The 13,481-nt window shown below is 33.1% G+C and overlaps 1 protein-coding gene across 1 annotated transcript in view; it reads right to left on the bottom strand.

Annotated features, from left to right (window-relative positions):
* The window catches only part of IMMP2L (inner mitochondrial membrane peptidase subunit 2), a 950,351-nt gene that overhangs the window by 218,093 nt on the left and 718,777 nt on the right, over positions 1 to 13,481 (bottom strand). Inside the window, exon 5 of the mRNA XM_068973196.1 lies at positions 12,619 to 12,721. Coding sequence (XP_068829297.1) covers positions 12,619 to 12,721 — 103 coding nt within the window. The remainder of the gene's footprint in view (positions 1 to 12,618; positions 12,722 to 13,481) is intronic.

Raw genomic sequence — 13,481 nt, 5'->3', positions numbered from 1 at the left:
CAAATAAACAAAAAGGTGCTATAGATAATGAACTCCCAAAGAATGGCTGAGACAGTTAGGGGTAGTGATAGGGTGAAGAAGCACAGAATAAAAATTCACATGGAAACAATATGTTACGTGAAATACATAAAGGCTGCAGAGAGACCTCTCTGAAATCAAATGGTAGTTTCATCTAAAGAGAAGAATACTTCAGCTAAAGCATAGTAGGATATTTTTTCCCCTCCCAAATTAAAATACAAAGTATTAGGTGAATGAAATAAAATCAAATGAAAACTTACTCTTGAAAATTTATTTAAAATTTTTATAAAGTATACTTTTGTGACTCAACAGTAACTATTACTTGAAAAGATATAACAGGTAACTAGCAATGTCCATCTGGGCAAAAAGGTAACTTAAATACCATGCACTTTGATGAATGACTTTTTTAATGGCCTTGCCCATTTTGTACCATTAGTTTTCAGTCATTTCAGGGTAATGCATGGAATATGAAGACAGCAGTCCATTGAAATCATGTCTTTAGATTTAAAGAATAATTCATTCCTTTAATGGTATTACCATTCCCTATGCAGTACATAAATTTTATTCGTTTGAAAGACGGAGCAAATACTTTTTTTGTTGTTTGCTTTTTGCTTTTTGTTTTAATGTCAAAAGAAGCATAAAATTAAGTAATTTTGTTTTAAAAGCCTCTGGACCAAATATTTTAAGGTTAGAACTTTTCCTAGACCAGAGATTGTATAATTCTATAATGACTTGGAGAAATTACATAATTTATAATCTTATTAGGTTTTTTTTTTTTGAAGTGAAACTTAATTTATATGAACAACCTAAATATAATCATGGCTCATTTGACAAGAAGCTTTCATTTGACTGCAGCTTCTCAGTAAATACTAGGCAGATAGAGTTTAAAGCCTCTGTAGGGAATAGGCAAATACATTTCACAACAAGGGAGATTTAAGTAGCTTTGAAAATGTTCAGTTAAAGCTCTTCAACTATAAATAAAATCACTGGGGGTCTACATAAAACTTTAGCCTAATGTAGATGTTAGTCTAAAGTAAATTCTAGTTAATAATTATTATCTTTATGAAAACCAGGTTTAGTGATTTAGAAAAAAGCAAGGTCCCAAAATCTACAAACTGATGAAGCCATATAATTTCCCCTTTCCTTCCACTGAACAGAATACCATTATATTAATACTAAAATTTTATTTAAAGGGATGATCAGTTAATGTAAGTGGAAAATTAGTGCAAATACTCTACATCATTCCTTCATCAAAACTAATTATTTTTCTTGCTTCCTAAAACTACTGAAACAAAGTATATCCTACATATCTACATTTCAAATAATAATATTAAATAACAACAGTGAAAAGAAAATTTTAAACCTGCTTTTCTGTCGGCCAGCAATCAAAATGTTTATTGTACATAATATGTTTTCTTCTCATTAGCCTCTGCATTCTTGGATTCACCTTCTCACCTTTTGAAATAGGTGAGAACTTTAGAAAAAGAGCAGAGAAGGCCTGTGAAATGGATGAGTAGTTGATCAGCTGACACGGATGCTAAACATAAAAGAACAGAAATGGTTTTTTGTGGGGGAGAGGAGGGAGCATTCTGAATGGCATGTAGGATCTTACTTCCCTGACCAGGGGTGGAAATTGCATCTCTAGAGTAAAAGCCTGGAGTCTTAACCACTAGACCACCCGGAAAGTCCTGACAACAGAATTTTGATGGAATACTTGTCTTTAAGTGCTAATGAGTCATAAGCAAAACTCAGTTATCTTTCCTAAGGTTAGAATAGCAAGTCTAATTAGTATGAGCACAATTCTCACCAGGTAGCCAAGACTGCCACAATATCTCTACATACATTTTGCTAACCAAAGAAGCTTGGAGACATTACCTTGTCACTTCCATCTTTTGTTCTTCCACATAAAGATCATCACAAAACTATCATTATGATTAAAGCTCAGCATGTTCAATTTTAAGATTTGATCCATCATAGGTGAGCATGAAGGTAACTGAGTATTTGAGCTGGGAACTTCCCTGACAGATATGGTGAGTTAATTCTAGTCAAAGGAATCTAACAAAAATCTAATCAATTCTTGTTTCCTAAGGACTCAAATCAACCCACTTCATATTTTTATTATTGCCACTTTATCATCTCCTACTTCAACCAATAATATCATTGAGTAATTGCATTCGCTGCTGCTGCTGAGTTGCTTCAGTCATGTCCGACTCTGTGCGACCCCATAGACGGCAGCCCACCAGGCTCCCTCGTTTCTGGGATTCTCCAGGCAAGAACACTGGAGTGGGTTGCCATTTTCTTCTCCAATGCGTGAAAGTGAAAAGTAAAAGTGAAAGTGAAGTCACTCAGTCATGTCTGACTTTTAGCGACCCCATGGACTGCAGCCAACCAGGCTCCTTCATCCATGGGATTTTCCGGGCAAGAGCACTGGAGTAGGGTGCCATTGCCTTCTCCAAATTGCATTCTCTAGCTGTGGTCTATTTGCAATCTAATCTCTCATTATTTTCCCAGGTCAGTCTTGCCGTCATGGCTCTTCTTACTCATTACCCTCCTGAGCAAAAAATTTAAATGCTTAAGTGCTTCTTAAATTTTCATATATGTAGTTCAGGATATGATATGCATAAAGGGTAATATAGACTCTTTTCATGGACAAATATATCGAACTCAAACCCTCAAACTGTAAATAGATATACTTTTACAAAAATATTTAAAAAGATTAAATTCTTTGAATACCTAAAAATTCAATAATTTTTACATTATTTTTATGTTCATTAGTAGTCACTTTGCCTTTTGACTTTTAAGAGGGATTTTTGATATTTTCAGATCAGTTCAGTCACTCAGTTGTTTCCAGCTCTTTGCAACCCCATGGACTGCAGCACACCAAGCTTCCCCGTCTATCACCACTCCCAGTTTTTTGATGTTTTACAAAAAACTTTTAGAAAAATTTGAAAAAATTACTTTTCCATTTTTAATTTACATTTTGATAAATATATATTCAAATTTTCTATACTCTAATGCAATTAAATATTTTAATCCTTTATATAATTATTGTTTAAGTAAAATGCAAATTATGTGAAAATATTATAACAATATCATGATTTTGCTAAACTGAAGGTCAGAAAAATTTTATGAATAAACATATAATAACTTATGAATTATATGCTTTACATTACTTTTTCAAACATCCCAGGCCTTTCAGTAGAATATGTAGACTTATAATAATTAAATTCCATCATCTTTCATATGTTTGCTGGTTTTAGCCATATGCAGGTATAATTGTCAAGTTAAGAGAAAAGATCAATTTGATTTATAGCTATAAAATATTTAGATGTGTGGTACGTGGACCTCCATACCCCATGACCCAAACATATTAGAAAGATCTGCCATGAGTTTTGTGTGGCCACTGAAACCAACTTTTAATATTTATGTAGTTACTAAAAATATTCAACTTCAGACATACAAAGTATAACACATAATATAATGAACAGCTGCATCATTACCAGCCTATTTAAGGTTTAAGACAGTACTGGTAATTTGGTGTCCCTGTTCACCCATCTCCACCTATGTTCACTCCATGCCTTCCAAAGCTAACCACTATCCTGCATTTTTTATTGCTATTTCAAATGACAAGTTCTTTAAAGGTGTTTTCTATTTGTTGATGAAGTCTAGACCTGTTTGCCACTGTATACAATAGCTCTTACACAAATAAACTTGTGTACTTGTCTGAATAATTCTGCAGATTCCTCTTAGGTTTTCTAACTAGACAATAATACACTTGAGAACAAAAAAACTTTGGAATTTTCCTTTCCAATTGCCACATTTTCTATTTTTGCTTACCTTAATCTGCACTGGCAATGACCTTTAGCACAGTGTTGAACAGAGGTGGTAAGCTAACCGTCTTGTCTTATTTCTGATTTAAGAGGGAAAGCTTCTAACATTTCTTCATTAAGCATGATAGGTGCTGTCAGCTGATGATATTATTTCAAGAAGTGAAATGATGTGATCAGAGTTTTTTTAAGAAAAACTCTTGCTGACAGGAGGATGAGTTGGAGCAGAAATACCTAGGAACCGTATTATAGGAATCAATGTTATTTTGTGAAAAAGTGATGGGCCCTGTGATGCCCCATCAGTAGAACACACCTCATGATTCTGACTCTGACACTGTAATAAAGAATTCCATTTTCACTTGTTTGATTCATCAAGTTAGACAAATGTTAGCATAACACAAACCCACATGGGTCTTCCAGTGGATAATATCTAAAACTATGGTTATTTTACTTCATTACAGACTCCATATATGGCTCCATTACACAGAAAAGAATTGTCTTAAGTCTTTGACAATCAAACTGATCTTTTAATTCTCTTGCAAATTTTTCAGGAAATAGCCCAATAAGATGTTGACACAAAGCAAAGCCATTTTTTAGGACTAAGTGGACATGGGTTTGGGTGGACTTTGGGAGTTGGTGATGGACAGGGAGGCCTGGCGTGCTGCGGTTCACGCGGTCGCAAAGAGTCGGACACGACTGAGCGACTGAGCTGAACTGACTGAAGAAAAGCTTTAGGAAAATTAAAAATTTCTAAAGAAAGTCATCTCTCAGAAGCTCAGTAGAAAGACAGAGTCATTTACATTGTTTTGCACTTGCATATTAGTAGACAGGAAATCGTACATATGTTATAAGTAAATATCTATTGAAATGAGGAAATTCAATCTCAAACCTTAAACTGCAAAGTATTCAAGAGCTGATTTTTTTTTTCTCCTTATATTGTTTAGGCTAGTCAGTAGATTTTTCTTCTCTTTTGAGCTCCTTATATTTTTCATTTTATTTTTCTATGTAGATGTGTAATAGAGACACTGATTATGTCTTATAAATAATAAGATAAGGATTTCAATCCCACTTAAAATTTTTGAGAATTTGCAAAACTGCTAAATTAATAATACTGCATATATTTCACTAATTTTCGTCTCCTGACCTACTGTCAGTAAATATAACATTTCTAGTGTAATGGACATGTTTAATTCTAACTAAATGGCCCTAAGGGACAGTATCTGCCATAGCAATGAAGTTTAATGACAATTCTGAAAATGAAATGATGTGGAAAAAGATTTCTATGTAGCAGAATAATTAAAACAAACAAAATTTGATTTGGTAGAAACGGCAGCTCAGTTTGTCTCTGTTCTCATGGGGAGGAAGATGGACTTTACCACTAGCTCTAGCTGGTATTATGTTTCCATGCTCTTTAAAACAATCATATATATACATATATAGCTATAATTTACATAGATGTTCTAATTGTATTATAGCTAAATCCAACTAACAGTGATGCTGATCCTAAGGGATTTTTGTGGGGTTTTTCGTTTGTTTCTTTTTGCTGTATGAACATTTCTCTGTTTTGAATATTGCTCCAGAGAATTGATTCTTTTCTGAGATTTAGCACTTTGGATATACAGATATTTTCATTATTATGGTATTTCTTCTCATTGGCTTTGGCCTTTTTATGAAATACATGCTTTTGTCTATACCACCCAAGTAAGAATTATTCCTAAGTAAAATATGTGAGGTTGCTAGGTTCTGGCACTGTTTAAAAGAAATTGTGAAAAACAATTGAAGGAAAACACCAAAGTAAGCTTTTATGATTTTAGGAACCAGGGGACTTCTATCACAAATATTCTTCTACAAAGAGAGATTGTTTTAGTTCCTAACAAAACTTTTAATGAACAATAGCATGTACTACAAGGAAACTGGAAAATACAACCAATTAAAGTCTAAGCAACACATTTCAAAGAAAGTGTGAACAGAACACTTTACTTGAATTCTGTCAACATGGTCTAATGATCTTTTTCTTTATTTGAAGATGGCTGATTTTAAATAAAAGTTATTCTATCTGCAGAAGAGAATTTACACAAGGAAAATGCTACACTTCAACAATACATAAAATGAAATGTCAATTCATTCTCATAAGTCCACAAGAATATTCTGTACTGTTCAAACAAAGTTTTCAATGCAGCTGAAACATATTAACCACTCCAAGCATAAACCACTTCATTCACAAAACATGCAGTATCCAGAGTTTTCTTGCAGTATGAGATTATACCAAATAATTATTATTTTCATGGATTCAGAACACTGTTTTACCAAACCCTCTCAGAAGACTTTGTAGGTTTTTCTTATGGGTTTTCAGTACACAAATATCTACTCTTCTAAGATGATCTGTCTCACACCTCTACTTAGATGCTGTATTGTTTTCTGCCCTATTATTTGTCTGCTTCCTTCCAGGCTGGGCTTATACCTCAGTCATTTTATCTATTGACACACTTATGCTCTTTCTAGGCATCAAGGCATCTCTTGATAGTGGTGAAAGCACTGGGGAGACTCCCAGGTTCAGTGCACTCCTATTATCCACAACTTGAATCTCTGTCCTTACACTCTGAATCTTTCAAACATGTCCCCAGACTCCATTCCAGTGCTTCCCTTTGTCAGCTGGTCTATATAATGTTAACACTCCTTCCCTTACTCTTCCTTTTAGCCTCGTGGTATCTCCAAGAACCTTATTTTGTTGCCCTAATCACATACTGTATTTCTTCTTCTTTTTTTTTTTTTACCAAAAATCCATAACATAGGGAGAAAATTCAAAATAGGAATGACTAATAAACCTCTTTTAATGTTAATTTCCCACATATTACCTACTCTAGCACTCTCTTTGTAGTTAGTACAATCCTCATCTCTCCTGATGCATTCCAGCCAGTGCAATCCAGGCTAAAATCAATGTGGATAGCTTAAAGATGTTCAAAAATTTGTCCTGAAGACAGAATGAAAGACTTACATGATAGGAAAACATACACTTTATTTTCCTCTCCTTTACTTTTTTGGCACTTTTATAAAAAGTAAAAAATGTTTTGAATTTTGCTAAGTTCAAAGGAGTTTAATGGAATTTTCATCTTCATTTCAATGCTTTCTTATAGATTATCATTTTTATATCATCAATCATTTAATTAAGAAAGAATATTTCTAATACTCAGTTATTTAAAAACTATTATCTATTAGACATATTTCCTTCCAGAAAACATTTTAGGGGGCTAGTATTTGATTTAATTAGGCATCTATGAAATAAGTGATTGGGTTAGCTCTTTTCCAAATGACTTGGAACTAAAAAGAATTCATATTTAGTATAATTCCCTGGTCTCCTCTCTCAGATAGAGGCAGTATATCATACATAGTTTCTGCACCAAATTGTTCAGTTCTGCTTCATGGTTCCTACATAGAAATTGTTCACAAGGTGATACTATGACCACAAATCTAAAAGTCAAAACACTTTTATATAGATTAGAAAGGTCATGCCACCTGAAATGTTTTTTTTTTTTCTTCTTAATATCCTTTGGTGAATGAAATTAAAAACATTATTTATTTTAGATACTATAACCCAAGAATTTCAATTATGACATACATTCTGACAACAAATCTTTATACAGCAAGTAATGAATGAATTTCAGTGCCTCATGACTTAAAACTAAATTAAACTAACTGAAACAAATTCAAAGATAGGGAATATACAAGCTAAATGGAGGCCATAGAAAGGGTCAATCTATGTTTTCACCAAAAAGAATGGGTATCTATGAAACCATTTCAAATATAAGTAATAAAATGAATATTTATAATAAATCAAAAAAAAGAACTGCTACCTGTCTTTTTAATTGACGAACCGTCTGCTAATCTGAAATAGTTAAAAAATCACTATTTGAAAATTCATAGCTATGTGCACACACATACAAAAAAAAAAAGTGTGACTTTTATGTGCTTTCCTTCTAAAGCAAGCAGAAAATTCAACAATATCTACTGTAATCAGTTACTTTTGGGTGGTGGCAAAGAACATACCTCAATAGAAATTATATTAATTCCATCTACACAGAAGTAGGGATGGTAAAGGGAAAGGCTATAATGTCTTTCACAGAGCAAAAAATTATTAAGAGAAGTGCTTTCTGAATTTTCTAAGCAATCATTAGCTATCTTTAATGCATACTCCAGTGAAATCAAGCAGTAATATGTACTGAAAAACATTTTCAGACAATAATTAAAACCTTAAAGGATACTAACGAAGTATATTTTTCACACTGGAAATCTGAGCTAAATTCATACATTAGTGAATCCATATTATGAGAAGATTGGACCTTTCTATGTACAGAGATCTTCCATAAAGACATTCACAATTGAAACATTTTCTACCCAATCACATCTGTGATATCAATATTTTTCCCTTTGGCCATGGCACTATAAACCATTTTTAGAGAATTTAGAATGAAACTTAGAAGTCATTACTTTAATCACCATTATCTTATTTTTTTGAATATTTAGTTTTCTTCTGATTATAAAGATAAAAACTTGCTGTAGACCTTTTACAATATAGTGAAGTGCAAAGGTATAAAAAAGAACTGACCATAATCATAACCTCTGGCTCAATTAACATAACATTGCAATCCATTTTTCAGTTTCATGTACTCACTTAAAACAATATCATGAATGTGCTGTCATTAAATTTTTCACAAATACAGATTTTTAATGACTGCATATTTCATCCTATTGATAAAACATACTTAAATTGTATTCCTATTTTAGGTTGCTGAAGATGTCCTTTAAAAATTATATATATATATATTCAAAAATACATCATTGTTTCTAGTGAACATCCTCAGCAATCTGAAATAGAAGTGCATTAAGTAAATTATATGTGCTGTGGTCCATGGGATCACGAAGAGTCGGACACAACTGAGCAATTGAACTGAACTGATGCTCGTTACATTAAATAACTGTTTAAGATGTATGGATGTGAGAGTTGGACTGTGAAGAAAGCTGAGCGCTGAAGAATTGATGCTTTTGAACTGTGGTGTTGGAGAAGACTCTTGAGAGTCCCTTGGACTGCAAGGAGATCTAGCCAGTCCATCCTAAAGGAGATCAGTCCTGGATGTTCATTGGAAGGACTGATGCTTAAGCTGAAACTCCAATACTTTGGCCACCTGATGTGAAGAGCTGACTCATTTGAAAAGACCCTGATGCTGGGAAAGATTGAGGGCAGGAGAACAAGGGGATGACAGGGGATGGGATGGTTGGATGGCATCACCAACTCAATGGACAAGAGTTTGGGTAAACTCTGGGAGTTGGTGATGGACAGGAAGGCCTGGTGTGTTGCGATTCATAGGGTAGCAAAGAGTAGGACATGATTGAGCGACTGAACTGAACTGAAAGATGAATTAAGAGGAGAGGAAATTCTTCCTTTTATACATGAGGAAATGTAGACCAAATAAGTTATGTGATTGATGAGGTCCCAAACTAAAGTTATCTGATTTTCCATTTTACTATATCTGTGTTTGTAAAGCAGTCTACTGGATTCTCTCCATAACATCACCCTCTACAAGTTAAAAGTGCAGATTTTGGATCTCATTCTGTTGTAATGCATTCTATTACTATAACAACTTTGCTATCTTTAAATTTATAACCCATTACTCATCTTTCATCCATAAAACTATTTAATTTCCTCTTGAGCCTACATACAGTGGCAATAAACCAAATCAGAAAAGAAAATTCAAATATTAAAAACTAAATAGGAAATTTTAGAACAAATGAGGGAAAAAATAGAGTAAGACATTCTTTTCTTCTTCTTTTCTAGATTACAACTAAAAATTTACTTGAATATGGAAAAAGTCATCTCAAATGTGATTACCCGTAGGCAACAATTTAAAATAAATTGAAGAGATTCTATCATAAAGTATAATTACAATTCAAAAAGTTAAAGCATGTTAAAAATAGTTGGCTACAATTCTGAAGTTATTTGGGAGGGAAACGAAGGGTAAATGCTTCAGTCAATTTCTACAAAGTCAAGATAAGCATCCTAGAGACAATTCTGGCTAACTTTAGATAGGGAGCTTACTTCCAGGAAAAGTGCATTCCATCTTCCAAGGGGGAGAAATAAATCAACAATCCAGAAAGCCTGAAACTTTCTGACCTTCCACACTCTCCAGTATTACTGATGGATAAGTCAAAAATTTCAACTGAGAATTACTGGAAAAATATAACAGCTTTCAAGTCCATACACATTTTAAGATTCAAGATTATTTTGCTTTTTTTAGAATTGTAAAACTTTAGTTGTTATTTTTTAGAAGTATAAAAATATTAAAATAATTAAAATATTCAGATAACCATTAATTGGTCAAAAATATAATACAAAATCTCTTTACTCAAACATCAGAGTTTAGCTTTAAATAAAAAATGGTAGGCCTTTAATTCACTTTTTTCCCCCTCTATTCTTTTAAACTCATTTAGGAGCATCATTACTAATCACTGTTCCTAGTGAATGCTATTGGAATGTAAATATGAAATCTACTGTAAGGGTAAAAATATATGTACTAAAAGTCATAAATACAAATAGGTTAGTATTTGATGTGACAAACGCTTCCTTTCATTCTAGTACAAGTTCTTCATCTAATTTTGACAAATAAAAACAATACAAATTAAGTGAATGGAAATTTATAGTTTATTCCAACTTGTGAACCCAAAGCCATTCTGCATCTATATATTTATACCCATTATAAAAAGAAGAAAATCACTAAATTTCAAAGTGGTTCTATGTCTCTGACTCATATTACTGGTTCAAGTTGTAAATTCAGGTATATCTACTTTAAAAACGATGTAAATCAATGGCATTAAGGTCCTACACAGACTATATTTGTCAATGTTTTGCATATTGTAGTTTCTTATTGTAACAAACCCGATGAGACTGCCCTTCATACATGTCTCTCACTTTTTCTTTCTCTCTTTTTTTAAGCATATAAGTGACAGAAGATATTTTCATTGCTGATATATTTTCAACTTACATAGGTCTACTTAAAGTTCAGTGGTTCACAGTACTACTATGAAGTACACAGCAGGAAAGAGAACCCAGAAAGAACTACACAATAGATATGATCTTGAAGGCTGGAATTGCAATTCCCAGTATTCTGGCTATCAATTCTATTATTTTTCTCTCCCAAATAAGAAAGTTTCTGGAATACAAGTAACTGACAATAATACTAATTATATAGATAAGATTGCATTGGCTTCACTTAGAAATAAAGAAAAAGCAACTCAATTTCAAGCTTTAGTACTTATTAAATTAGCAATTATTTATCCCACTTGTGCAACAGATAACAGAACAACATTTTTAACACTTCATTTCAGAGTCATCCTCACAATTAAAACCCAAACTGAAACTTACATTTTAATGTGGATTTGGCCAGCATGATACACTTAATAGATTTAATTTTATTGATACAAAAGAAATAAAACTACTTTTAGGTAATTTATTTTCACTTTCAAATTGCTACTAAGTTTCTTCATGACAGTCACTTTTACTACACTCTTCAAGGGATCCTCTACAACAATTTCAATCTGTTCACTTCATCTCTGATACACCTTATAATAGTTAAATTTTATTTTTTTAATAATTACTATGCAAAAGCAAGAAAGACCTTAGGTGTTTTTATTGTTATCACTGCAGCTAGAAAAAGAAGTAGATGTTGTCTTCTAAAGTTCCCTTTCCACTTCACACATAAACACTTATCCAATCCCAAGCCTCTTGTACTTTTAGTCACAGGTGAGTAAAGTGACTTCTCCTGCAGTGACGGTAATAGTGGTTCCTCACAACAGGTGAAGAAAAATGTTTTATATAGACCACCAACCACTTAGTTTTAGACAAAAGGATGTGAATAATACTTTTGCAAACCTATGTAACTAATGGAGCTCAATATTATCTTTTATATACATACAAGTATGGACATGTCTAGATATAGGAAAATCTAATGCGTTGAAGATCTAGGATTTTAAAGAGACATAGGTGACTAGATAACAGAACAACAACATTTTTAACACTTCATTTCAGAGACACTCTCTCAATTAAAACCCAAACTAAAGTTGACATTTTAATGTGGACTTGGCCAACATGATACATTTAACAGATTTAATCTTATTCATAAAAGAGAAATAATGCAGTTTCCATTAACTAAAATATTCTTTTTATAATGAGTTATTGCAGGGGTTCATAAATAGAGCACTTCTGTATGCATTCAAAACTGAAAAAAATGTAAAATATGAATTTAGTCACATACTTTATGGAATATAAACATGGTATAAGGAACACAAGCATTTCTGTTATAAATTAAAAGCTGAAAAATGTTACTTAACCAATATGATTTCCATTATAAATACCTTTTAAACTACTGACTTAGAAAATTGATGTCTATAGGTCTTTTAAGACATCATTTCTGTTAAACACTAATTGAAAACATAAGGTACAAAACATTTATGGGAGAAAAAAACAACCATTCCTATTGAGACCATAGCAGGCTGAAAGCATCACTTGACTGAGTTGTCTAATATGTATGTCTCACTCACACACACACCTACACACCCACTGACAGCTTACATTATTCATGTGATATTTAAAAGGAAATTTTCAAACGTAAAGTGTCCCACTGTAAAATTTGTGGCCAAGTCTTGACTGGGTTATCTGAGTAACGTCTGTGATGTACTTCTGTTTCTATATTTTAAATCCAATAATAATAATAAGATGACTTACCGGCCCAAATGAATTACTGTCAAAACTATGTCCATGATGATCACCTTCAACCCAGATGTGACCACGGGGAACTCTGACATAGCGGTTTTTGTGTCCTATAGTTCTAGAAATTAAAACAAAATAATAATAACTATTGAGAAAAGATCAGAAAGGAAAGAGCTCAAATATGGAAGCATACAAACTCAGGAAGGACAAAACTGCTATTATAAAAATGCAACAGATTATTATAGGTTAAGTGTAAGGCTACTGAAGAATTTTATTTTTAAATAACATGTGGTTAGGACAGACTGGTTCCAAATAGGAAAAGGAGTCCGTCAAGGCTGTATATTGTCACCCTGCTTATTTAACTTCTGTGCAGAGTACATCATGAGAAACGCTAGGCTGGAAGAAACACAAGCTGGAATCAAGATTGCCGGGAGAAATATCAATAACCTCAGATATGCAGATGACACCACCCTTATGGCAGAAAGTGAAGAGGAACTAAAAAGCCTCTAGATGAAAGTGAAAGAGGAGAGTGAAAAAGTTGGCTTAAAGCTCAACATTCAGGAAACGAAGGTCATGGCATCCGGTCCCATCACTTCATGGGAAATAGATGGGGAAACAGAGGAAACAGTGTCAGACTTTATTTTGGGGGGCTCCAAAATCACTGCAGATGGTGATTGCAACCATGAAATTAAAAGACGCTTACTCCTTGGAAGAAAAGTTATGACCAACCTAGATTGTATATTAAAAAGCAGAGACATGACTTTGCTGACTAAGGTCCGTCTAGTCAAGGCCATGGTTTTTCCAGTGGTCATGTATGGATGTGAGAGTTGGACTGTGAAGAAGGCTGAGCACCGAAGAATTGATGCTTTTGAACTGTG

The sequence above is a fragment of the Capricornis sumatraensis genome, chromosome 5, assembly GCF_032405125.1.
Source record: "Capricornis sumatraensis isolate serow.1 chromosome 5, serow.2, whole genome shotgun sequence".
In the NCBI taxonomy this organism is placed as follows: Eukaryota; Metazoa; Chordata; class Mammalia; order Artiodactyla; family Bovidae; genus Capricornis; species Capricornis sumatraensis.
This window is presented reverse-complemented; position numbering and strand designations above follow the sequence as displayed.